The 27,491-nt window shown below is 42.7% G+C and overlaps 1 protein-coding gene across 4 annotated transcripts; it reads left to right on the forward strand.

Moving 5' to 3' along the window:
- The first annotated feature begins 956 nt into the window (after positions 1-956).
- Positions 957-23,577, forward strand: LOC101076281 (multiple C2 and transmembrane domain-containing protein 2). Of its 4 annotated transcripts, none has more exons than XM_011609536.2 (22): positions 957-1,090; positions 5,840-6,427; positions 9,852-9,957; positions 11,406-11,548; positions 11,688-11,764; positions 11,925-12,039; positions 12,208-12,240; positions 13,586-13,756; positions 14,016-14,146; positions 14,341-14,527; positions 14,933-15,026; positions 15,112-15,214; positions 15,344-15,446; positions 15,627-15,728; positions 15,820-15,894; positions 16,772-16,891; positions 19,281-19,394; positions 20,498-20,539; positions 21,700-21,809; positions 21,891-22,000; positions 22,278-22,375; positions 22,887-23,577. In XM_011609536.2, the coding sequence occupies exons 2-22, from the start codon at positions 5,909-5,911 to the stop codon at positions 22,932-22,934; spliced, it is 2,601 nt and encodes an 866-aa protein (XP_011607838.2). In that variant the 5' UTR covers positions 957-1,090; positions 5,840-5,908; the 3' UTR covers positions 22,935-23,577. The 4 variants fall into 4 exon arrangements, with proteins under 4 accessions (XP_011607838.2, XP_003969469.3, XP_011607839.2 ...); XM_011609537.2 differs by having other exon boundaries at positions 970-1,193; XM_011609538.2 differs by lacking the exon at positions 957-1,090 and adding an exon at positions 1,201-1,328.
- Positions 23,578-27,491: the final 3,914 nt, after the last annotated feature.

The raw sequence follows: 27,491 nt of genomic DNA on the forward strand, positions 1-27,491 counted from the left end.
ACTTTTTAAACAACATTTGATAGAATATCCAACTAATAGTATCTCAGCAATTAGATGTGAGGAAATTAGATTAGAGATTTAAACATAAATAAATAAAAATTAGTAAAGTAAAACATTTCTTGTTGTGAACCATTTAGTCCAACGGGCTGCTCATGTGGAAGAGAACAGCATGGTTGCAAGAATGAGAAAAAACGTGTTGACTCGTCTCTGTGTGACAAGGGAGTGTGCTTGTTGGAAAGAGATGAGCAGCAGGATTAAATGAGCACACAGCAGTGCCGCAGGTCTGCCTGACCACTGATGAGAGCAAACAGATTTGAGGAAAGGATTATGTTTGCCAGCCAAAATAAAAAATGGAGGGAGGTATACAAAACACAAATGTGACTTTTAACCACAGTGGATTCATTTGCTTGATCATTCAAATCATTATTGCCCGCAACCACACGTATGAAATTTAAGTAAAATATCATATTTTTACATTTGCATTGAATAGAAAGGCCTCGAAAGTGTCACCAATAGCAGCTAGAAGGCTGACACATTACAGTGTAAAGAGAAATGCATGGATCACCACAATGTTTCTTTATATTATGGCGTAATGAACCCGTCAGACTTACATTATTTGGGAAATGATGCAGTTTCCAGCATTAAATGATGTCATTAAATTCCCCACCGTGCGTAATTGCCAAAATAAAAGCATTGCTATGAATGCATTAGCTTCAGCGCTTTGCCTCAGACGTGTTTGGAGGTGGAGACGTTGCGTTTCTGCGGCGCTTTGTCACGTCGACGTTGAGTAAAGCGCTTGAATAAATGTTGTTGGATTGTTTTGGTCATATTGAGCTCTTATTTTGAAATCGAGAAGCCGCCTCGTGACGGAGTGGCGGCTGATGCTGCGCGAGGGGTGTGGGAGGAGAGCGAGGGAGAGGGGCGGAGCCGGAGCCGGAGGAGGAGGAGGAGGAGGAGGAGGAGGAGGAGGAGAAACTGCGGATCCAACAGGTCCTCGCGTTTCGGAGCGCATTTTCTCTGGTCTGGGGGAACTTTAATCAGCCATGAGGTGAAAACAAGCACGCGCCAGAGGGAAAACAGCATCAATCAGGTGAGATCGTCCTCGCGGACACGGCGCGGTCTTCTGGAATAGGCCGCTGAAGGCGGACAGGTAGCCAGTGGGTCTGTGAGGGTCTGTGAGGAGGGGCCGACAGGTGAGCCTGCCCGGAAACATTCGCTGTTCCCTAAAAAGTTCACTTTAGTTCGAGCCCAGGTTCCCTGGGTATTAGCTCGAAGCTAAAGTGGGTGTCGGCGGTCGATACCTGTGAGAAAGCGGAGAAAGACGTCAGGCAAGTTGCTACAACAGGGTTGTTGTCACGCGTGTCTGCGCTTTTATGCAAGTTGTGTTGACGGACGGGCTTATTGCTGTTGCGGGGATATGTTTGTATATTTATTTAAAGCGCCTTCTTTGAAATACGTCATTTTTCCCCCCGGTGTTGTCACGTTTTGAAAAACTTGCCGGGGGGTGTACAGCCAGCACCTCTGTGCACTTTGAAGTTTGTTTCTTTTCCTTCTTTTTCATTTTCTCCTCACATTACACAACACCTCACAGCCCTAAAACCATAGTCTTCTTCATCACAGTCTTCTTCCTACATGTAAAACTGCAACGGTTTCAGGAAACAGCTCGGCGACTTGTTCAGACAGAGCTGGCCTGGTTGTGGTTGCACAACTCAGCCCACCTTCTTGCAGCGGAATGAAACAAGTAAAAAAAAAAAAAGCCTTGGCGAGCAGTTGAAATAGTTGTGTTGTTGTTTGTCAGGGAAATTGAGTTTAGTTTTATTTTCTTCAGATGTCTGACTGCATGTCAGGGGTCATTTTAGCCACCCGTTCATCTGAAACTGTTTGTGTAGATCCAAATGTCTGGAGGTGATATCAACTATCTAATGCTGCGTGCTGATGACTACATGAATGCTGGTGAACTGCTGAATCCATGGTTATAATCAAATCTGCTTCTACACTTTCAGCTACTTTCTGCTAATTCGTCTCTCCTTGGTGGGGCTGTGGCCATGGTAACTAGTTTAAAAACTACGCCCTTTTTGAAGCCGAGTGACATGATGCTAATTATTTCCCTCAGACTTTGTAAAACTACAGGGAAACAACAAACACCCTCCCCCCACCTAAACAATTGTCCCATATAACCCAAATATGAATAAATCCATTAAATAAGACATCATCTTGAGGGTGCTTTATAGAGACTGTGAATAGTGTGCAGGGAGAAACCTGAAGCCTGGTCTGAAACAAGAGCCATGACCTATGAAGTTTAGAAAAGCAAAACAATGAAGACTGCAGGAAGAACGACAGGAGGATATTTGCCTACAGACTTAGAATTTCATTCAAATGATTCTTTTGATTCCTGGAGAATCCAGTAGCATTTTGTAATGTTAGCTTTAGCCCATTGAGTGAATTTAGATGCTATGCTATTGCACAGCTATTATTATTGTTGTCTAGTTCAGAACTCATTCGGATTTATCCCATAAAATAATGGGGAGTTTGTTATTCTTATCAGTTCAGTCATGTTTTTTCAGTGATGTTTTTGTGCTTTTTGTCTGTTCGTCTAATGACTTGTAACATAAGAAGATCTTTGGCCTGGTTTCCTTGTAATGGTCATCCATTAGTATTTTAGGTTTAGTCATTAAGTTAAAGGCTGTGATCTTTGAGCGCCAAATGCTTGTTTATTGTCCTGCTAAAGGACAATCCTATTTTTCTTTGTCATCGGGCTAAATTTCTCTACACAAGGGGCAGATAAGAGAGCCAGACAAGGCTTTCAGTGATGGATGTTCTTCATCTGGCCTTGCTGTGTGTCTGCAGTCTGAGTGAGAATCAGATATAAGATGCACTTTAAAAATTGAAAAGTCTCCTATTGATTAATAAGGCTTTGATGAAAGTTCCATAACAATCAAAAATGAAAAAATGAATTTGCGTTGTACAACGTTATAGTTGATCCTCATCTATCCTAAACATCACTATCAATAATAGTCATGCATATGAAACTTGTATAAACACTAAAAACAGATTTTAACTGAAAATTATTCACAACCGGGCACTGGTAAGGTTATTCTATGCTCACCACGGCACCGTCCTTCTTCCATATAAAACGATATTAAACAGATTAACCCTGTTAATTATTACAAGAACACCCACTGCCATGTGACATACTCATCACCAACAAATTCCAACATTCAGGTCATGCTTGAATATTGCAGTGTTAAACTCTAATAGTCCTTGTAGACCTAAGAAATGGAAAAGGCTCATTTTCTATCAACATACACATTCTAAAAAGATCAATTCAGGCCTGGAAGGTGGGAGTAGGGTTGCTTTTCTGTTCCCATGCGGCCACCGAGCACATGTTCACCGCTGTGCCGACCACATGTCTGAAAGCCACAAAATGTGGCAGCCATTTTTTGCACCCTGTGCAATTCACAGACTATTCTAAAGTTAGATTATGTCTTACAGTTTTCAGACACCACAGGGGAAGGAGCAAGGATTCTGATGCTGGTAAGGTGTGTGGCCGCAGGGAGATTGGGCTTGCAGTCGAGCAGCATCTCCCCAAATTTGCTGCGTTCGAATATACCACCATTTGGTGACCATCAGAACGATGGAGAGTGGTTGGTGTTGTAATTGAAGCAAAGATTACATGTTTCCCATCAAGGCTTCCTACGCAATTCACCAATTGCACAAGTTTCAAAATTCCACCGCTATGGCTTCCCCCTGGCCTGTTGTTGGACGGGGACTGGGGTTAAAGATCTCGAACTACTTAAGAACAGCTGTTGCTAAACAGCTCCAGCTCCATGTTATTGTTGGTTGCCATTCCTTCAGTGTGTACGACACGAGCCAGGAGGTGAACATATAGACAACATCTATAGACAACAGTCCTCTCAAATTAGGGCGCCTTCTACCTGTTTGGCAGGAAACTGCAGAGCGAGCCAGGTAACATTCCACAGAAGAGTAAATGTGATCACCAGCGAGGTTGGAAATGCTGTCACATTGCAGCAGAAGCAACAAGGTCTTCAATCAACCAACCAAGAGTGACCTGACCAAGATGGCAGCACAAAAACCAATGATTACCGCAAACACACGAAACACAAATAAAGCTTACGTTAGGTACCTGACATTAACCGGTTGGTTTTTTAAAAACATTTTAGTCTTCTGTTCTGAACCATGCAAAATGCTTTATAACTTTAAAAAGCCAAATGAATAACCATAACTCTGAATGTCTTCCAAACCAAAAAATACAACCGTTTTGATGTATAAGCCTCTACTAGACACTACTAGCCGCACGCAGTTTAAGACATGGCTGACAGGTCTGCATAGCTCATTAGCTGACAGCTCGTTGCTACTTGTGAAATGCTTCTGCCACACACACACACACACACACACACATATATATATATATATATAGACACACACACACACACACACACACACACACACACACATATATATATATATACCAGCCATTGTAAAATTATCGGCTTGGCTGTTGCCACGCTGCACGGACAGCTTCTTGATGACAGGCTGTGAATTGGTCGATGCTACAGCACTGCTGGACTCTGGCTAGAACACCAGAAGAAATGCCAGAATGAAGCCTAATGCTTTTTTTTAGGATTTGTTTTGTGTATTGTCAGTGATCAGAAATGCTCAGACTTGTAAGATCTGGCAACGCCCTCTGGAATAAAAAGTTATCACATAACAGCATGGATTTGGGATTTAAAAAAAAATGTAATTTGTTAAACAGCTGTGCGGCGTATCAGGCGTAAATTTACTATAGGCCTAATTTAACACTGAAACTGTGTATCGGCAAACAGTATGGGATCGGTATCGACAAGACAGTGTTTATTTAGTATGGGGATCAGGTGTGTGTGTGTGTGTGTGTGTGTGTGTGTGTGTGTGTGTGTGTGTGTGTGTGTGTGTGTGTGTGTGTGTGTGTGTGTAGGCTTTATTTATTTGACAATGAGGATAGAAGAGTGTCCCCAGAAGGTGGTGTTTTTGTGACCCTCTGCAGTTGGAGCAGATAAACAGCTGGTTCATGGACTCTTCTTCAGTCTTGTTTTTGTTGAGAAAATCCTCCAGACTAAATGCTGGATGAGTCCAAAACCCTCTTCAGGCTTGTCTGCAGCAAAATTTGTGTGTTAGAGTCTAAATTCTAAGACTTCATAAACCTCAGAGGCGAGACAACCTACTTTTTAAACATATACCTTTATGTGGTCGTTTGTTATCACATGTCATTAGGTTATTAACACTTGTTCTTTCTACAGTATTACTCTAGACATTAACATTCTTATTAAATGACATTTCAGCTCATAATTATTGACATCTCTGATGATATTTGTTTTAACAGGCGTAAAAGATATTATTGAAATTTGTCCTGTGACTGTTCTTAAGTGATTTCCAGAGAGGCTGTAATATGCAGTAATTCCATGCAGCTACTTTAAAATATAATGCTTAAATCCATACTTTATAAGCCACTTTTGCTTATGCACTTAAACTAACATGTGCTATTTGACTAAGCAATGAGGAACATGTTTTTAAAGTTCTGTCCACATTTATCACTAAATAAAGTGAAAATATTTGTCTCCAGATACAAAATGTGAGCCATCAATTGGCCAATTGAGTCAGATTAATCAGATACCAGATTAATCAGATTATGTTAGTCATATTATTGTCATTTAAATACTGGGCAGCGTTTCCTGATTAGGTAACAATTAATAGGTGGTGGGTGGATTGATGCAGGAGTAGCTAAAACCAAATTGCTCTTTCATTTTTATTCATTCCAGCTTTGTTTGACCTTTGTGTTCCCCAGCTCCATTGGCCAGTGATGCCCAGATCTTAAAAAACAGACCTAACTCCCTTACCACCCCCCTCCCCAAACATGGAATCGAAGAAGCCCAGCTCAGGCATGCTGCGGCATCTCCGCCAAAAGATGGTTCCACATTTCCGGCGGGGAAAGACAAAAAAGTTGCCTGTGGATATCGATCCAAGTATGAATTATCGGAGTTCATCAGTTCCCGACGTGAGGGATATGAAGCAAGCGTTCTCTCAGAGCCCCACGTGGACTCGCCACCTCCAGTCTAGCTTCCCAAACTACAGCAACCCCTCCTCACCACTTGTCAAACCTCCTGGAAGAGCAACAGAAGGTGGGAGTGGCCTGAAGTCGACACTTACTGGTCAAGTAACTGGGAGGAGTGAACACAGACTGAGTGCACCTTTAGACTACACCGACTGGGCTTCCTCTCAGGAGTCCCATGGTGTTAGTGAGGACAAAAAGGCTTCCCCAGGGGCATACAGAAGAGTTCCCGCAAGCATGGAGCCTGAGGAGCAAATCCAACCTGAGATGATGAGTGACAACGCAGATCCACCCCCTCATGAGACGTCCCAGGACACCTCGCAGGTAAAGACACCCAAAGATAGCACATTGTCTCACGTCAACTAGGAGCTCAGTTCCAGCTTCTATGTTCATTAATATTTCATTAAACATGGCACAATAATGATTTAATATCATCTTTCTATGACAGATAAAGAGAGCAGGCTTCTGTAGAACGGGCTTATTTATTATGATGCCGGATGTTGGGTGTATTTACTCAGAGCAAACGTGAACAAATGTTACCGGGGCAGGAGAGGGTGAAGTCGAAGCTGGAGTTTTGGACCTTCAAAAGTGTACCCTGATATCTCTTTTAACCTCTGTGGTTGTTATTTTAAATGTGCTGCTTTTTATCCAAATGTAGAGCTGACTAAACAGTATTGGGCAGTTTATATTGTGCAGGAGTTTCTGTTAAACTCTGTCCAGGTGTGTTTAGCCAAGCTTTGAGATTTATTCACTGATGTCTTTGCATCACAAAAACAAGCAAGTATTTAGTACCTGGTACAGATGACATTTTTTCAACCAAAGTAGAAACTAGGGCTGAGCCCGGTATCAATTTGCAGGATGTAGAAGGAAGGAAAAGGGTATTATAGACAGTTAATTAAAATAAGTGACTAAAACAGGGTAAAATATGTTAAGACTCGGCTTAAAATGAAAACCAATTTAAATAAAAATACAAAAATAAACTCCACATCCTTGATTGGAAAGGTGTAGCTCTGCACTTACCTAGGTAGCTATGCAAATAACAAAAGCGAGGTCCGTTTGGACAGAACACAGCGGGAAACCTCCGCGCTGGTCCTCCGGAGCAAGAGTCGTAAAAACTGAAACAATTTAGGTATTTTTTCACGTTTTGCATATTATGCAAAAATACATCCAATGATCGAGCCATGCTATTTTTAACCAGATTATTTTGTTAGCGCAGCCTGCTAACACTGCACACAAAAAATGTAAATTGCTCAACAGCTTTGGAGCGTAAAGTGTACGAGTTGACTGCTTTAGTTTGACAAAAACTCAGAAATTCTGGACACGGATGGAATGCACCATGTCTTGTTATCCTCTCCTGACGTAGCAATGTTTTGAGAATGTCATTGGTGCTCTGACTGCAGGTGAAAACACCTGGGGAAGAGTTCTAAGGCCCTGAGCAATAAAAGCTGCCTGAGCTGTGCCTGATCAGCAAGCAGGGGAGCGGGTGGTGTAATAATAATAAAAGAGTTAGTGATAGTCTAATACTGGACCCGCATAAAGGTATAGTCACATAACAAGGCCTGGTTAGAAACAAAGCCTCACATTTAAATCATTCTATATATATGACAACATATGCTTGGAGCATATTTAAAGTTAACTATTTCAAACAGGACTCTTCTTGAGATGTTGCTCAACAGGAAGGTGGATTAACCTCTGACCTCATGACAGTTGTAATGTCAATGGGGACGTTTGGGGCCGCGTTGCTGGAGGAGTGAGTGGCCGCTGGGTCTCCTGGGCTGGGATGGAAGGGGAATGTGGTGAAGGGGAAAACGTGTTAGTGGTGTGTTATAATTACAGTGATTTGGCTCAAAAAGAAGCATGCGTGTGTGTGTGTGTGTGTGTTCGCAGCTTGTTTAAGTTGAGTTAACAAACCACACCTGCTGTCAGCTGATCGCCTCAGCTTTGTCGCTTTTGTATAAAATAGCTTTAATATAACATCAGGATCTTCAGCTGTCAGAGTGAATCTGGTGTCAATCACATGCTGAAGCACTGGGCCAACTGGGTTCCACTCTGTTGGTGTTACCATGGAGAGCTGAGTTGACCCTCCTGCCCTCAAACAGAAAGTTAAAGCAATTATTGTCACATTCAGACATCTTCTACCTTTATGTAATCAGTTAATCCTGTTCAAAGGAGCAGCTTTTGGCTGGAAGAAGGAAAGTAAATAAAGATACAATAGATAAATACTCTACAGACCAGCCTGGAATTATACTATAAGGCAAAATGCATTTATGGCTAAGGGTTTAAGGTTTTTTTGCCCATTTATCTTTGTTTTCATCATCCCAGTTCAGAAAAACTGGACTAGAGAAATATCCGAAGTTAAGATTGATTTGTTGTCAGTGTAATTTCCTGCTGTCTGTTCTTTAGAAGGTTTAAGGGCCTCTAAAAATGTACTGCTGCCTACGCACACAACACGTTTACCCTGTTAGACACATGGTTCCGTAGATCTTAATATGACAAAGGAGAGAAAGTACTTCCCCTCAGCTCTACCTGAGCTCTCCAACTCTGAATGGCACCACAGTCCTGCAGCTTTCAAAAACTCTGGTCACGTTAAGCAGAGTCATGGCAGTCTTTCATGTTAAATTCAAAATAGATTTTAACACAAAAATGAAAAAATACAGTGTCAAATATGTGTTTTTAATGTTTGCACAAATGTTTGCCCTCTTTAGAATGGCTGAGCTAATTAAACAGAAGTTCAACAAGGTGAGGCTGGCAGTACTTGAGCCTGTAGGAAGTAAGAAAATCCAAACAGGTGCTCATAAACTGTCAATTTGAAACTACTGACGAACCAGACTAGTACAATATTCCTCTGCGGAACACCATACCTTGATTATATTTCAGTGTTCAGTTCCTGTATTTCAGTTAGATACTCTGCACGGAAGTTAAACTGCACCAATAAACTGCATGTTCTCAGATTTAATGCTTTCAGCTGCAGGATAAAGGACTTTTTTAATAATCAGAGGATTTGTCGCAGGGTAAGAAATACCAAATAGAATCTGAAGACCCCATCCGGAGCTGTTGACATTTTTGATGTTTGTCCCTTTGCTGCCACAGTGTGAAAGTCACGATGTCACCACGTTAAAAGACGAAGACGATCCCGAACAAAGTGTTTCTGTTGAATTTTGGCATTACTGTTGGTGAATCTCACGTAAAATTGAGGAGGAAGTTGGACTGGGTGTTAAATATCATGAAGACTGTCGCAATGCACTGGGCCTGACAGGCTCAAGGCTTAGTTCCAGATTAATGTGTTGTGACCTCATCATCCGGGACCAGAGACAGGCCTGGATTTTGTAGCCGGTCACAGTTGGGTCACTGAGCAGGGTCGGTCTGCTGATTCCCTGAAAGATGCTTGGGTTACTGCGGAAGCTTAACAGATTAAATAATCCATCCCATGGACCGTAAACATGATACAATTGTACCAAGACATCTGTGGTTTTTTGGTCTAAATAGATTCAGATTGTGTACATTTTAAATGTTTAACAAAGCTGTGGGGAAAAAAAACAATAAATGTCATATTTCAGCAGAATTAGTACCGTGTCCTTGCAAAACCTGCATATTCACATTTTTGTTGTAAATCTACCAACTAAAGAAACCACCTAAAAGGGGATTTTGGCTATTTTATCTCCAATCTTGGTCTGAAAACGCTGCTGTTGTGGCAACCATTCAAAACCATTTAAATGTTTAATACTTCTGCGTGTGCCTGTGTATCCAGTTTGACACAGCGAATGAGAGCACCAGCACTTCAGTTTCACACCGGTCCTTCCTGCTGACAATCAACCTGAAGGAAGGACGAAACCTGGTCATCAGGGACCGCTGCGGTAAGAAATGTATTCCTACGCAGTTGCAACATAGAAATGTCAACAGGCTAGTAGAGGAAGGAGAAACATGACTTTACATGCAGGAAATTGCATGTCCACAGAAGTCGAGGCGGCGTGCTGGCTGTAATGTTCTGCACATAGAAGGTGGCACCTCTGACTCCCTCAGTTATGGCCAAGAATAGCAAACATTACTGATCTAACAGCTCTCAATCAACAGTTTGTTTAGTGGTCAGTGGTTAAAAGCATTTCCACACCCCCGGTTAATTCACCTGCACCCACGTCAGCATCATTCATAAGGTTCTTCTCCAGTGACTAAGCGTGACTATTGTTTCGACTCTATGTCTTCCAGTTCTTGCAGTATTCATTGCTCTTTCAGCTCAACATCACCCGTGTTTCTGCCCAGTTGTCAGCTATAAAAGAGTCGTTTTCCTCAATTTCACTTTCTCTCACTTGAGTTTGCTAAAGATGGTTAATTAATATTTGCTTTTCTAACCTCTATGAGGCGGCTTCAGTGACAGGTCTGCTTGTCATCACAGCCAGCCAGGGTTTGAATTCCATACGGAGTGTATGTAATAACCTGTCTGAGGCACACCCAGCTGTCAGTGTGCCAGTCCTTTCTCTCTGGGCATGTTTGGATAACACACTACACCGGCTTCATATTTACACACTCAGGCGGTGGGTAAACATAATGCAGCCTGAAGGGGAGGGACAAAGGCCGGCCGGATTTGAGCTTTATATTTTCTATTGTCCACCCAAATGATCCCTTTAAAGCAGCGCTCTAGTTGGTTTTTCTGTGTTTAGTCAGATGGTAACCATTAGGCCTGTTGTGCTCACTATGGCTTGTTCTTATAATATTGTATTGCGGAAGCAAAAGCTCACATCAACACGCAAGCGTAAACAAATGCAGAGGAGGACGATACCCTGCCGGCAGGCTGGTGCCCTCAGCTGGCCAGCTCAGAATAGTTGAGAAGTACCTGGAATGGAAATGATTTTACAGGGCTGGAACAGTCCAGAAACACTATAATGGTAGCAAACAGCAGCACTGCAGTATTCTGAGTCAAGAGATAGAGTCGTAGTAAGTAGTACTAATAACACTACAGATGGGTGTGAAATGTGTCAAAGTGTGCAAACTGTGGTCCGTCTTGAACAGAGGAAGTTGTGGTCCCAGCAGTGGAGGAGGGTGCTGGCCCGTCGCTACTTACTGTCACTCACTGGATTTTAGACCAAGTTAAAAATGTGTCAATGGCACTTTGCTAATTTGGATATTAGACAACGCTAACTTCATTTCATACAGTCTGCTCTTCTCCAACTGATATTTGCTGTACAAACAACATTCCCACTTCTTGTAAAGCCCCCGTCCTCCAGCTTCGATTATTTTCATACCTGCAATTTATTGAAATGTTCCGTTGAAGTTTGCAGTGATGAACACATTTTTCCTGTGATTTTAGGCACCAGTGATCCTTTTGTGAAATTTAAAATGGAAGGTAAGACCTTCTACAAAAGTAAGGTGGTTTATAAAGACCTAAACCCCACATGGAACGAGACTTTCTCGCTACCCCTGAAAGATCTGAACCAGAAAATGTACATCAAGGTAATTATTTTCATCAAGTTTTCTTTGTTTTTGTGTTTGAGAGCAGGACAAAGTGGATGATAATCTGCTGTGTGTTTAATATTTGTAAGTCAGTAGTGTCGACTGACGTGCCCTCTCCGTTACATTTGACGTGAATCAGGTATACGACCGAGATCTCACCACAGATGATTTCATGGGCTCTGCAAGTGTCACCTTGAGCGATCTAGTGATGGACAAGTAAGTATGCTGTGTTCAGTTGTAGTTTATTCACCCAAAAGAGAATTACCAGGCAAGCGGGTGTGATTTTGGAAGCAGGACTACTCGCTTTGTTTTCCATTAGTTACTGACAAGTATGGTGTGCTGTAAGCTGGGCCTGTTTCTCTCTTTAATTATCCAGAGTGAATGAACTGGCCTTGCCTTTGGATGATCCCAACAGCCTGGAGGAGGACATGGGGGTCGTGTTGGTTGACATGAGTCTGACGCTCCGGGACGGAAACAGTAAAAAGGGCCCTGTATGGCAAGATCCTTCCTCTATCGGCATGTTATATGTGGCAGTGGGAATAGTTGTCGAGCCTGGCTCTTTTCTAATGTTTTGTTTCATTTTTATCCAGTTTTCTGTCTGTTTTACTAACCACGTTGCCATTTTGTTTTGCATCTAACCTGCATGCACCTGTTGGCAGCGGTGGCCACAAAAACCAAAACGAAGTATTAGGGTAAGGCATGACAGAAATGTAAATGTGACATGTTACACAAATCAGTGAAACAAAATACAGTGTGCTCTAAATGGAGGGAAATTGGGTGTAAAAATAACTATATTGTAAAATAACGAGTCAGATAAGTCCAATGTTAAAACATGCCCGGTTTGGGTACATTTTTATTTCCATACACTAGAGGGCAGCAACTCTTTGAAAATATGTACAGTATACAGGACATAAAGGAGGTGAATGTTAACGTTCTTTGGTATTTTCTCCTTTACCTGCATAATGTGGATGCTCTCCATTTGAAGGAGAAGTCTAAAATCATTGCTACAAAAAATAAAATGAATCAGGCAATTAGTGCCTATGCAATCATTGACCTGTTCTCCAAATATAATGAATAACATTAGTGTATCATTCACATCATAGTGCAAAGATTTGTGCTAAAGTAGCACACATGCTTTGTAATACATTAGCTATTCCCTTTAAAGTGCATCATTTATTTGATAATATCAATAAGATTTCACTCCTCAGAAAAGGCAAAGAGGTCCCTCAGTTATTTTATTCAATATTATTTATTGTTGTTACATCATCAGAAGCGTTCTCACATAATACAATGGGACTTGTGGATACGTTTAAACTAGGATAAGACGCTGAATTCTCCCACCAACTGGCTGCTGATTGCAGACTTTTTATTTTGCTTATTGCGCAGTCTTCTTCGATCTGTGCAGTGCATGAATCTGAATGGCCGCGTCTTGTCTTTATTATTTAAAACTGCAACTGTGCTCCTGTCTAAACAGCCCTGCAGCTCCTTTCTCTTGCATGTGTCAAAGAAAAGCTGTACTGCCGAGTACATGATTCCCCGCTGCTCCACATGCTTATTGGGGTGTGTTGAGTGCGTAAATTACAAGATATCCAGCGTGACGGTGCTGGCAGTGAATGTATCTATGCTACTCTGTCTGCATGTAAGCTCAGATAATTATCTCAAAATGTGGCTTCCTATTGTATATGGAGGAGAGAGACACTGTTGTGCATTGTGAGCACTGCACGCCTAACACACTCGGCTAGCTGAAACACAGTGAGTGTTTTTCTCCTTTCACAGTTGAACACGGATAATGTAGTCTCATTCACTCCGCTTTCGTCATCTCCAAATCATCGATTTGGATGAATATCATGATCTAATTAGAATTCATGTAGTGCAGACGACCTTGTTTCATCCATCCAGATTGTACTTGATGCACAAAAAAGAAATATTTCTGATATTTAAAGTTAGCGTGTTACAGCTCTTTATAATGATCCTCTCATTCCTTCTGTCATTCCTGTGTGTTCACAATCATCTAATTTTCACAATCATCTAATTCAGGGTGGAGGCTCTTCCCATAGCTTCCGTCTGTCAGAGATCATGAGGAAAAGTCAGATGTGGAATTCCGTTGTTACTGTCACTCTTGTGGAGGGTAAGGATCTGGCCTTGGACTCTCAGGGAGGTCAACTCTTTGTTTGCTTCAAACTGGGAGAGCAGATATACAAAAGCAAGGTACACATGTTTTCCACATGCTTCTGTCTTTCTTCTTTCTTTTATAGCATTTCCTTGTTCAAATGCTGTATCTGCTACGTTAAATTCTGTAGCACGTCAACATTTCTGAATGCACTTTTCCAGGTGATGTAATGATAGATTCTGGAAATGATTTTGATTCTATAAAAGTAACAATATTTGGTGTTTGGGACGTAAGGCTGTCGCACATAAATTCTCCCGTTTCTCATGTTTGTCCTGCACAAATTCACTGATGATTCAGAATCACTGCAAAGTGCCTAGACCTCAATGGAGGGAAAGGTTCACTCTAAACTACTTCCTGGACAGTCCATACCTCCTGGAGGTGGAGCTGTGGTCGAAGGAAGGACGCAAGAGTGAGGATTGTTTGGGAACGTGAGTCTCAAGCAACACAAGAATGACTAGTTCAAGTGTCTGCTGAAAGTCTGCAAAATTTATTTATCCAAGACAATATTGTCAATAAATAGTTGTTGTATGCATCGTTTTTCCATGGGTTCCAGCCTTACCTGTCCTGTCTGTGCGCATGTGAAGGTCTTGATATTTACATGCGTGCGTTTTTGTGTGCACAGATGCGAGGTGGAGCTGTCCACGGTGCCTGTCAATCAGAGGCGGCTGTTCACCCTGACGCTGAGCCCAGGCAGAGGGGTTCTGGTTTTCCTGCTTGCAGTGAACACATGCAGCGGGGTATCCATCTCAGACCTCTGCGACGCGCCGCTCGACCAGCCTCAGGAACGACAGAACCAGATGGACAACTACGTCAGTACCTTTACCACAGCGGAAAATGTGTTTGCATCAGCTCGGTGTGACAGTTTGGTAGGATTTAAAGTGGAGTAAGGAGAGACAACATGAACATCGACCAAACATAAAGCCAAAGCATCTAGTAGCCCCCATCTATAGGGCATTATAGCGCATAAACCAGTCCTACGCCCTCATTTCAGAATGGACCTCTTTTTTACTTAAGCGCTTTCACTTTACTCACCAAACTGCAAGTTCATAGATGAAGACGTTTCCCTTCATTGCTGAATTAAACTTAAACCAACCTTGTTAACTTAGCCTGTTATGTAAATTTTTCTTAAATGTGGTTCAAACTCTATATAAGGACCAGCCAAGTGACCAGCAAGTGTTTGTTTCTAATGGAGCGCTTTCTCGTTTGTCACTTAGTGTCTGAAAAGGTCTCTGAAAAACCTGAGTGATGTTGGTTTTCTGCAAGTCAAAGTCATCAAGGCCACGGATCTGCTGGCCGCTGATCTGAACGGTACCAGTTCTGGAATGAGGTCATATTCTCTGTGGCCCAGAGTACAAACAGCGTTTGGGAATGCTTGCTTTTTTTTGTTCCCCAGGGAAGAGCGATCCATTCTGCGTGTTGGAACTTGGGAACGACAGACTGCTGACCCACACCATCTACAAGAGCCTCCACCCAGAGTGGAACACAGTCTTCAGTCTGTCAGTTTGTGTCTGTTTTTTTTCTCATTGGTGACACCATGTGTTGAAGATTGTAACAAACTAAAGCTTACAGTAGTGCCTATGGGCCAGATTGTGACAAATATGTGATCTGCTTGTTTCTGCGTGCAGCCCCGTCAGAGATATTCACGACGTTCTGGTGGTGACCGTCTTTGATGAGGATGGAGACAAGGCGCCAGACTTCCTTGGAAAAGCCGCCGTTCCTCTGCTCTCGGTACTCGCTAAGGGTCTGTCATGCAGACTCTGGACTAATCTTTTTACACTCTGGGTCTAAATTAAAGTGAAGAAGTGATAACACTCCGGCACGCTGAAGACTTGATAAGATGTAATCCAGCGTGACTGATGGTCACATTCATGGCTGAGTTCAGCACCTGATGCCCTTTCTGTCCTGCAGATTCGTAATGGACAAGCCATCACCTACCCCCTGAAAAAAGAGGACTTGGGTGGGCTGTCGAAGGGGAGCATTACTCTGGAGCTGGAGGTTATTTTCAACCCTGTAAGTTAAAAATTTACCTTGCAGGAGGAAGTAGAGTATAAATGATGAGTCTGGTTTTCCTCTAATTCCTTGTTGACCTGTTTTCCTTCAGGTCAGAGCCAGTATAAGAACCTTCCAACCAAGAGAGCGAAGATTCACAGAGGATAATCCCAAATTTTCCAAAAAGGTCAGAACCAACATTATTTATGACCAAGGAACACAGATCTTTTGTGGAATTGTTACGACCGCCTAACAGCAGGAAACTGTTTGGAAATAGAGGTTCTTTTGAAAATTTCAGTCATTAGAGGGTTGTGGAGGCTTTCTGACATCATGATTAACCACATGACTAACGATTTTCTACATTTTCCAAGTAATTTCCCCAGTAAAGCGGAAAAGAGGACCTTGGACAAGAGAGGCTTTTCCAGACTACAAAGCTACATGTTTTCGTGATTCTGGCTAAAATAAAGTCACTGTTTTTAAAAAAAAAAAAAATAATAGCATTGCAGCCCCCTCATTCTAAAACATCTCACAGTAGAAACTAAGAAAGAAACATACAAAGCATTCACGATAAATAAAGCGCAGCAGAAATGTCGCTATATTTGTTATGACGTAGTTTCCTATTAAATGTGCATGAGCAATTTATAGTGTTCTTTTTGAAACAGTGCCCATAGAAGCAAAGACTTCCTGTTGCCTGATTAGATGAATGGAGCTTTAATTGACCCCGACTGTGACTGAGTTCTTGTCCACTGTTCTGCTACATTAGTTTGATATACAGTGTGTGAGACAGGGTGCGAAACAGGGTGCCTGACTGTCTGTACTTCCCACAAAGACTTATTGTTGTCAGACATTATGTCGCATGAAAATTGGCTTACACATTGATGACTTGGATTTTGGTTTCCCTCTGTTCTGATGTTGAAAGGCTCATTTTAGAAAATCAGGTCAAGTTACTGAGACATTGTCCCTTATGAAAATTAAAGCTTTTCATAATGGACAAACAAACGCCATGCATCTGCCAAATTCTTGGTAAAGTTGTCTTCCTTCTAACTGGATTGTGTACCTTTCAGGCTCTTTCCAGGAACGTGCTGCGCGTTCAGATGCTCTACAGGGCAATCTCTTCTACTCTGCAGTACATCAAAAGCTGCTTCCAGTGGGAAAGTGTTCAGAGGAGTCTTCTAGCTTTTCTGGTAAAGTACCTGCATCTCTCTCTCTATTTCCTTCTGCTTTTTTTCCCCAGCATCAGAAAAGTGCCCACCCCCCCCTACCTGCGTGAACTCCGCCCGTGGAAATCTTACGTGCCGCAGTTGTAGAATCGGCAGAAAACTTGGCCACGTCTAGAGTGGAAGCTGTCTTCGGCCTCAGATGGAGACAGTGTAGTCCCAGCGGTGTTTAGACCCTGTCTATTTTCGTTCTACTTCCCTGACAACTCATTAACCCTCTGTCCAATCTGCCTTCTGATTTAGGGCTCAATTTGCAGACAGAAGTCCAATTAAAAGGCTCTTCAGAGATAAGGCTTATTCTCCACTCTGTCACTGTTGCACACCAAGGCTGTGTGAAGGCAGACACTGTGGGGGGGGGGGGGGGTTTAAGGCCCAAATGTAAACCACAAAATCAAGACATGTTGTGCATGGAATTCTACAATTCTAATCTTGCTGCAAACAGTAAAGTGTGCAGCCAATCAGGGTCATGGCAAGTTCCTTTTGTTTCTCCGCCGATGTCCTGTAGGTGGCGGTAAAGCTGCTCCGCGCTGCAGGGGTCTCCTGGGGCCATTGGAGATCTGCGTGAAGCCAGTGCAATTTCTTGAATTAGTTATGGAAAAAATGGAAGAAGGATTATCCTATCTGGAGATAAGCTGCAACCTTGGAGTCCTTGTTGTCTTTTTTTATTCAGGATTCTGTGAATCGGTGAATTAGAATTTTCAGCTCACAATATAAAGAAGACTGTAAGAGCGTCAGACCCATCAGCCACCCTCTAAAGTCTGAATCATGATGATGTGATGTAGGGATTAAACCCCTAAAATTCAAATGTAGCATGTGCTCGTAGTGTTAATGGCTCTAACTAACAAAATTGTTTATTTACTATATATGTTTGGCCCGTCTGCTTTTATTTGTTTGAAATGTAAAACAGAAAGTCTGAAATAACTCGAACCACCTCCGACCACCTGGTTTTCTGTTACCTCTGGTTGTTTTAGTCGTGTTCAGCCACGGTCACAGAACCAGCCATTATTGACTGGTCCTGCTGGTGCGGCTCAGCTCTGGATCCCAAAACAAACATTCATGCTGCAGTCGCTGAAATCATGACAACAAGAGCAAATCAGAAATTAGACCAGCGATTTTCTGGAGAGTTTTGTTTTCTCTTTCCGCTCCATCTTTTTATTAGTTGTTAGTTTATATCTAATAAACCTTTTTTTTTTTTTTTTAAATAAAAATACATTTATTATTTCTTTTCTTCTTCCGTCATGTCCACCACGTTTGCGTCCCTCCCAGATTGAGCTCGTCACAGCAATGCTATTTATACGCCATCTATATGCCTCTGGCCTTATTTAATTGTAGATTTCTGGGTCACTCTGAAACATTGTAACTCTCCAGTTCAGTTCAGTTTTTCCCATCCACCCTTAGATTATATTTCCAGAACCGTCTTGTGCTGTCCGAAGCTGCGTAATGCCTCTCAAGCTGTAACGGAGCACAATTATCACAATCTTTATTGCCCGAGTATTCATTTCCACCCAAGCGTGCCTGGATTTTCCCAAGTGTTGACTCTCCAGTCATGTCAAAGTCCTCACTAATAAAACATAAGCCTTTCAGTGAGGAACTGGTTTCATCTGGTCCCCAGTCCCTGATTTGGGCGTGTGATAACAGAGGCAAGAGCATTCTTGTTTTCCCCCACAGTGAACCGGCAGCTTTGGTGGTGGAGGTGGAGGCGAGTAGTGGATCCTGTCATCTTTTATGTCAGTTGTTGCCTCAGAGGAGAGTCATATCTTTACCAGATGCTCACTTCTGTTTTTATTAGCAAGCAAAGTCATGTAAAGCCGCCCAAGTGCCTTGTGGCACGCTGCCATGTTGGCCAGCCTGACTGGACGCTTTTCTGCTTTTCAGTTAGTCATTAAAAAACATCCGCAGCCACATTTTTTACCTGGGGCTCACATGTGGAATCTACATCACGAGGTGCCATTTTAGATGTTAATAACATGATCTCAGAGGCTCCCCGTGGGTGCACAGAGTCACATGCTGGGCTTTAATGTACACAAGATGAGAGCTGCACAGCAATTAGATTTAATGTGGCGAATGTCAATGGATATGCAGGGGGTGGAATCAGGGTCATTAGATATTGGAGTGGTCACCTCACAAAAGGCCCATACAGGAAGCACAGCTTTGATAATGGCAGGGTAGCCGTCATCAGTCCAGCCACAGCGTCTGTAATCAATCACTGATTGAATCAACCTTTAGCTACTGAGGTTTCAGGAACTATTGAAGATGAGTGAGACTTAATGAAGTGCCGTGTGTTTTATCCTCTCCCCCCCCCCCCCCCCCCCACCCGCCCATTGATGTCTGACCCGTGTGGCCCCTCTGCCTGCAGATGTTTTTGCTAACAGTCTGGTACTGGGAGTTCTACATGCTGCCTTTCTTCCTGGCCCTGCTCATCTTCTGGAACTATGTCCAGATTGGATCTGGTCGTGTCAGCCAGGACCTGGTGAGTCCGCCGTTTTCATGACAAATACGACAATTCTTTATATTTGTGTGCTATAAAACAGGCAAACAGCACCTGGTTATGTGTTGCTTCCACCGCGCAGCAGGACAGCAGCACTTTTTTCTGTTACCGTCAACCTTTTTGCGACCCTGACTGTCACCCAAAATGGGTGTAAATGTCACGCTGGTAGAAACACAGACTTTAACGGCAGTTTTCTCACATAACCCTGTCATTCCTTAAGAATTCACCACGTGGAGCTGCAGTTAATAGTTTAGTTCACTACTGACTAATGTGATGGTCTGGAAATAACTTTTTTATTAATATGTGTATTTCACAAAGTTGAACAACTATAATGTTAAATCTAAAATGAATAAAGTATAAAATAATTAAATATTAAATTACATGAAAATAATGAGATGCATTATTTGTTAATTTTTTTTTGACCGTGTGTAAGTATGAATATTATATTATAAAAGAACCTAAAAAAGTGTCCACCCTAATATAATATAACAGATTTTATGGATTAGAATTTTGTGAATTAAAGAACAATAAATATGCTGGCAAAATCGCAAAGGTTAAAGTAAATGTGGTAATTATGATAATTAATTAGTCCAATTTTACAAACTGATTAGATTAAGTAAACATCTGGTGGAAATTGATTTAGATCAATTAACTATGAATAATTATTTGCCTTTACTAAATATGAGGTTATTGAATGTATATTTGGCTGAAAATGATTTGTAATTATGCTAATAAAACCTTTTCATTTTGCCTACTTTAACACATGCGTTCCACATTTTAAGTCGAATAACTCAACAATAAACATACAATACAAATGGTGTGTGTGTGTTTTAGAATTCTGGTCACAAAACAATCATTAAAAACGCACGAGCAGCAAAAGCTCCTCACTATAAATAGCATTTAGATTCTTTAATGAGCACGTGATGGATGCGCACGTTCTGTCAGAAATAAAGGGCTCCTAAAGACAGCGGAATGACACAATGCTCAAGTTAGTTTGCAACACATAGAACCTAAAACACGTCATATTAATTCTAAAAACCATTGTAACCATTCGTCTCACCTTTTTAATCCTGTTTGCGTTTTAGGACAGTATGGATTTTGGGGATGAAGATGAAGATGATGAGAAGGTAAAGATTTCTTTTTCTGTGATTTTATTTATTTATTTATTTTGAAAAATCTGTGATTTCTCCCCCCCCCCCCCCCCAATTCAATCTGTGCTTCGCAGTTTGATTCCTGCCAGACAGCACTTGCAGGCTGTTTCTGCTCACCATGGAAACCAAAAGTTATTTGAGCTTAATGAAGACCTCACCAACCTTTTCCACATGTCACCACACATTCATATGCTAATTAAGGGGGCGTCCAGAAGGTTCGTGTCACCTTTGGGGAACACCCTCAGCTTAAGACACCCTGCAGAAGGATCAATACTGAACAAATGACGGCACGTTGACATGCTCGTCCAGCCCGATTTGAGATCCGTGTTGAAAGTGTTACGATGCTTTTAGGCAAAGGAATATGTCTGAAGATTGACAGACGTTTAGACGGTTACAATGGCCTTTATCTGGCTGATGGAGAGCAGTTCTCATGCTGGTTCCAGTGGGAACTTGACCCTGAAGTGGCTGCAGTGGTTAAGTGCATTAAGGACTTTGATGGTGACCATAAATTGTCTCTTTTTTTCCTGTTTTTGAGCTTGATATGTGGGGAATATTCCAGGTTTTTGCTATTTTCCCAGGCTCCCTACATTAGCTGGCTGGGAGACACAACAGATAGACCACATTAAGCCGTCTGTCCCCTCTTCAGTGTCGAAATTTAATGTGTCTGGTAGACATCTACAAAGAGTCTGACCCCTCAGGTTACAACACAGTCTGCCCAGCAGAGATCTGGACTGGCCTGAGAACACTTCCTCTCTCCCTCATGATCTACGTCCAGCCGTGTTTGAAAGCTAATTATCTTAGTTCCATGGTGCTCAGTCTGATGAGAAGATATCAGAGTAGTTATTACCTGGCTGTGCATGTTAGTCATCGAAAGTTGTGTGTTTTTTGTTATTATTCTTGTTCTAAATTAAAATTTAACTGTTTTTAAGATCCCATCTTTTACCATCTTGTTGTATATAGGCATTTTATTCCTCGAGGCCCTTTTAATGAATGTTGAGCTGGTTTAGAGATTTTTATGTATTTCCTATGTGTCTTTGCATCAGGGCCTGATTTGTTTTATCTGTTATTCATCCAGTTCCTCAGTCAGGAGATAGACTGTCTTTGTCCTGATATTCTGTCCATTGGATTTCCCGCAGGAGTCAGAGAGAAAAGGACTGATCGAGAAGATACACATGGTCCAAGAAACCATCATCACCCTCCAGAACCTGCTGGATGCAATCGCCTCCTTCGGAGAGAGAATTAAAAAGTAACTCGGCCATTCATTGTAAAATAATGGTTTGTTTCATGTAAACACGCTGTCCTGATGTCGGTCTTCTGTATTTGTCAGCACCTTTAACTGGTCGGTGCCGTTCCTGTCCTGCCTGGCTTTGCTGGTCTTTGTTGTGGCTGCGCTGCTATTATACTATATTCCCCTACGCTACATTATCTTAACATGGGGTGAGTATGTGCATCCTCTCGTGTTAGAGAACCTTTATTTCTGACCAAAATCTTTCTGAACCTGCCATATCAGGAGGCAGAAGAACAGTCTGGAAACGACTCCCTGCAGCCTGAACAGTGAAAGTAGAACATTGTGGTTTTCATAATGTTCAGTGGCTGTAAGCTGGGTTTGTCGGACCTTGGGCGTTTCATTCCCGGGTGTTTGTTTGTGTGTAAACAAGGATGCAGCCCGGAGACTCTGCTGCTAATGATACGTTGGTGTGGATTTTTGTTTTAGGTATCAATAAATTCACCAAGAAATTACGGAACCCCTACAGCATTGACAACAATGAGGTGCTTGACTTCCTGTCGAGGGTGCCTTCAGATGTTCAGAAGGTAAGCCCGGCTGGATCAGCCGGCCAGGAAGCCCCAAAATCCCAGAGCCATCTAGCTCTGCGACACCTCCCAGGCATCCATCACACACCTGTATAATTAGCTTCGTGGCTATAATTATGGAGCCATGTATAATTTCTGTTGTGTTTTGGTCATGATGTGTCCCTGGTGGAGGTCTTTCTCTGAGCAGTGTGGCTGCTGTTCCCAGGCTACATTTCTATACACCAGACCTGGAAGATGTTCTGGGTTTTTAGATACTGTTCAGCCGAGTTTTGGAGAGATTTATTATTTATGTTTCTGATATTTCTAATGAGTGCATTTTCACTTAAAAACTGGGCATCTTAAAGAATAAGATTTCTTTATGATCTGGACATTTTTTTTGGTAACTCTCCCTGTCACACTGATGCTTTAGTGACACTTTTCTCTCCTTGTGAAGAACAAAACTCTCCCAGGATGAAGCGACAGCAAAGCCTGAGTGGTATCGTGACTGACGGCTGCTTCTTCTCTCCTACAGGTTCAGCACAGTGAGATTAGAGGAGGAAAGAAGAAGAAGATTTTATAAACGGATGGCCTGTACGCTGAGCTGGTGCTGCTCTTTCCCTTAGAACCCAATACAGCTCAGTGCTGCTCGTTTCTACTGCGATGTCCTGGGAGATGAATATTTTAATCGGGTTGTGTCTGTCTGTGCATTTATGTCCTAATTTCTAATATTCCCAAAGATCATTTTATTGTAAGTGCAATGTATTTTTTTAAATAATTATTTCATAGTTGGCTGCATTTAGAAGCATTCTGTATTATACTGAATGTTTGATATTTGGAGAAATATGTATTTTTACACAATTTACATTAATAATTGTAAAAGCTTTAATTATATAATGGCCTATTCACTATTCTTTTCCTCGGCAACAGACCTTAATTATGGTCACAATTACTCTTTCAAATCCAGTCCTCCATGTCTTTCACAGTAAATGGCGCATTATTCACAATCTTTGTGTTTCTTACCTTGAATTAGGCCCAGTGATTATTATTGCCTTAAGAAAATGATGAATCTATTATTTTTCTTTAAAAAACTGTTTCTACAGTAACACACACACACAGAATGTGCTTGCTGGATTTTATTCTTGGGCCAGTTAATTTCAGAACTTTATTTATTGATGCCAATGCGTCTCGTTTTTAACAGCAATAAAATCTCAGATATACAGGCTTCAGTCTCTGGAAGTTTCCTCCTTCTGTGTGCATTTTCTCCTGTTTTGCAGCCCTCCCCCCCCCCCCCCCCCCCCCACCTTCATTAGGCTTTCATGAAGCGAGGCGAGGCGGTGCTAGACCTTGCTGCCACCCAGGCCCCCTGCTGCGTTCAGGGCCCTTGGGCGGTGCCACGAGCGGCAGCGCCCCGACGACCTCTTCTCAGCTCCTGTGACGAGATGCCTGCGAGCCAGCAACCTCTGGAGCACAGCAGCCAGACGAACCTCCGGTACCCTGCTGCCGCCGCCGCTGCGGCTGCTGCTGCTGCTGCTCGGGAGCCGGCGGGTTTTCAAGAGCTACCACAAGCAACGACGCTTGCAACAATTTAAGGATCGGAGAACTAGAGTGGTTGAGCTCTTGGCTTTTGGGGAGAAGCCCTCGGCTCCTATCTCGGCTTTTAAGTCAGAGATTCTCTGTCAGCAGCCAACTGAATGATTCCAGATGGACATGAGAGGAAAACCGCTCTCATTCAAGAAGGCTCCCATCATTTCTCTTAAGATATTTCAATTTTTAGGATTTGTGCTGCTTACAAACCCAAGTTCCCTCTAATATGTGCTGTATAAAACCATTTGTCTATTTGTCTTAAAGGACAGTGAAAAGGGCCGAGCAGTGACCCCTACTTTCCTGTCATGTGGTTATATTGTTGACTTAAGTTATCAATATTAATAACCCGCTGTCAAGGACACAGAGAGGACATCTCAATCTGACACTTATGGGCGCAGCATGAATATGTATCAGCAGAGAGACACTGGAAAATTACCAAGTAAAATCAGAGTTCACACGTGGGGACTAATGTGATGAGACACACGCATCCTGATGAGCCATAAATCCAGCAGCTGATCGGTCTCTAAAGACTTGTTAGAAGTAGAAGTAGAAGACGACAGCGTTCCACCGTGAGTGCCGCTGTTCTGAACCAGTTTCCAGCGTAAACCGCTCGGCTTTTAAACACAAATTTTACTTCAGAAAAGTGTCCTTAGCAGAAACAAAATGAACCTTTAAGCTGCTTCAGATCTCAAACTCTTGATGTGGTCACGTAGCAGAATAGCGTGTGTTGTGGCGATTCCATAACCAGCGCAAATCAGAAGAGATAAAATCACCCCCCGCCCCCCCTAGTTTGGGCTCCACCTCAAACTGTTCAGGATAAACAATCATTTTCTCAAACCTTCTTTCTTGAGAGATGACTTGAGATGAGACAAGCTTCTCCAATCCTCAAATATTAATATTAAAGGACAATGTCAGTCTGATCCAAAGTCTTTGATCAGTAATGAGCCCGATTTTTGACCATGGTGGCTGCGACACCCACTCCTCCCAACAGTGCTGACAATCCTTCAGGGAGTCAGTGTCCAGGTAGATCACAGCCTCGGTGTGTTCTGCCCAGAGGCTGTTGGACCACCATGTCGTCCCTGAGCAGGACAGCATCAAAGCTCTTGATCCAGCCAAGCCTGAGGCTACAATCATCCCACAGCTCTGACTGACAGGCAGGACCAACACTGCCAAATAACAACTTTACTTCACTCTTCTTCTTTTCTTTTACAAAATTGGTGTGCAAAACTACTAGAAATGCTAAATGCAGGTTTGGGCCGATTTTACATGTCCCGGGTGAGTTTAACTGGCATTTGTATATGGATTGTGTGTCCATTCTGTATTGACTGTGCAGCTATAGCAGAAACCGTCCTCTGTGACTGGATTTAATTCAGTGCATTTTTACATTTTTTTCCCCACGTTATATTTTATAAAAGGATACATTAATAACATTAAAAACTCACGGTTTCACTCATCACTTTGACCTCTGCCTGCAGCTGGATCTGACCTACCATCATCTGGTTCTGGGTCTAATCCACCCGATGTTGCGGGTCTTCCAGATGTTATCAGGATAAATATTTGTATAGGTTTCTATGCAGAAAGTATATTTCATTGTTGGTCCATTGCATTGACATTTTTCCTCGTATTGGTCATGAATTTTCCGTGTGTTTGTCTGCGCTCAGAATCCGTCGGGTTTCTGTAGTATAATAAAGCTGATCATGTTTGAGAACACCCTTTTTTGCTGAGAGAACGCAGCTGTGTGTCCAGCAGGAGGAACATCTGGCTCTCTCCACACTGCTCTGAAATTTGTTCTGATGGGACATGAAGTAGGTGCAGCTGTGGTGAGTTCCACGGTGGACCTGATCCTCTGTTCATGGCCCAGATGGTTCCCGGTACCAGCAGACTCCTTCCAGCTGTTGTTGGTCTCAGTCGTAGCTGTAGGGACCGCATGTAGTTAATGTTCCTCTACATTAGCTCTAAATTACAACAGCTAAAACAGTAATAAAACAATAGTTATTGCACGATGTTACAATTTTGTGGATGTACAAACAAACTTTTATTAAATCACCAACAGACGTATGTTAAAATCAAATTTACATGACCCACATATGGTTTCCTCGCTGCCCTTTGACCCGCGTATTCAAATTCCCCCGTGTTCCTTTTACGACGAGCTGTTTAAGTTGTAGGCGAAGCGGCGCGTCCCTCTGTAAGGATGATCGACGGCCTATCCAAACTCTTGCATATGCAGAGGATGCTAATAAGTTCCTGTGGGACGTGTTGCTGTGGCTGTGGCCGATACAGCTCCCCAGTCAGATAAGGGAATACTAAATTGTATGAAACAGTGGACGCTATTGTACCGTAGAGGCGCCATGGCTGCCCGTCCATCAGGGACCCTCAGAAGGTCGCCCACTAGGAGTTGTTTACTGACCCATCGCTGTATTTTCCCCCTCACAGCTATTGTTATTTTATTTCTAATGTGCAGGCTTTTTTTCCCAGACCTGCTTGGACGATGTAAACAGCATTGTTTAGTCTTGATGAATGCGCTGAAACTACAGCGGGATGCTGTCGGTGCTAAACTGTCCAGACTGTTCCGTCTCCTCATAGAAATATGGACTCCAATTTGTTCAATTTAATTGTCAGATACAAGACGACTACATCTCACTTGTGAAAAGATTGTGTGTTTTCTCTCAAACACACACACACCCACACATATACACACGCTCCTCAATCTCATCAGCCACCGTGATTAAGGTTAGGCACTGGGGATTGTGCTGTCTTTTTGGAGAGATATTTCAGCTGCATTTCTGACACTCTGAAAGGAGAGGAAGATAAAGGAGGCGTCGGGGAAAAACTCCTTCCCGTTGTGTGAGTCCTAGAGAGGGCCTTGAACCCTGCCATTCATGCCTTTCTCTCCATCAGCTGAGTCTAATTGCCAGAGAGGACAGGAGACCCCAGGCCTGATCGTTCCTTATCCTCTTTGGCGCTTTCAGACGAGTGAAAGGCGAGCTTCTGCCTTTGATCTTTTCTCTGATTTGCTTTTTCTTCTCTGTCATCCCTACCATCCTCTCCTCAGGAGTGACACCGACTCCTTTCACTGGCTGCCCCCATCTCCATCTGCCCAAAATAATGACCAAGGCCCAGGCTTTATTAAGCAGGGGTGGAGACGGGAGGTCAGCGCAGGGAGAAGGAAAGGATGGGGACCCATCTCAGAAGGGCTGCCCCATTCCAAATCTACTCAGTAGCCTCTCTGTGCTCCCCTAGATTCTTCCCTTACAGTTTGCTTGGCCTCAGCTCGGAGAAAGACCATTCTTTGCGGGGCACGGACGTGAAGGCCCGTCCTTTCCCAGAGATGCTGCTACAATAAGACCCCAGGCTGGCTGGGACAATGAGGGCCTGTGTGATCTCTCAGCCAGGCTTGGGATGAGATGATCCCCTCTCTGCCGGTCCAATCGTAGGGTGGACCCAGTGGTCATTGTTGACAGCTAATGGACAGCATCTTTCCACTGGCATGGCCCCCTGCCGACTGTGTCATTTTAGGCTGCTTGATAATAACGCCTGGGCCGGAGCAACTGCG

This window comes from Takifugu rubripes, chromosome 13 (genome assembly GCF_901000725.2).
Source record: "Takifugu rubripes chromosome 13, fTakRub1.2, whole genome shotgun sequence".
NCBI lineage: Eukaryota > Metazoa > Chordata > Actinopteri > Tetraodontiformes > Tetraodontidae > Takifugu > Takifugu rubripes.

Bases quoted from the DNA above. Each gene is read 5' to 3' on its own strand.
- LOC101076281 (XM_011609536.2), top strand. From the start codon at position 5,909: ATGGAATCGAAGAAGCCCAGCTCAGGCATGCTGCGGCATCTCCGCCAA. The intron at 13,757-14,015 runs GTACACATGTTT...CTGATGATTCAG, and splicing joins AGCAGATATACAAAAGCAAG to AATCACTGCAAAGTGCCTAG. The intron at 14,147-14,340 runs GTGAGTCTCAAG...TTGTGTGCACAG, and splicing joins AGTGAGGATTGTTTGGGAAC to ATGCGAGGTGGAGCTGTCCA.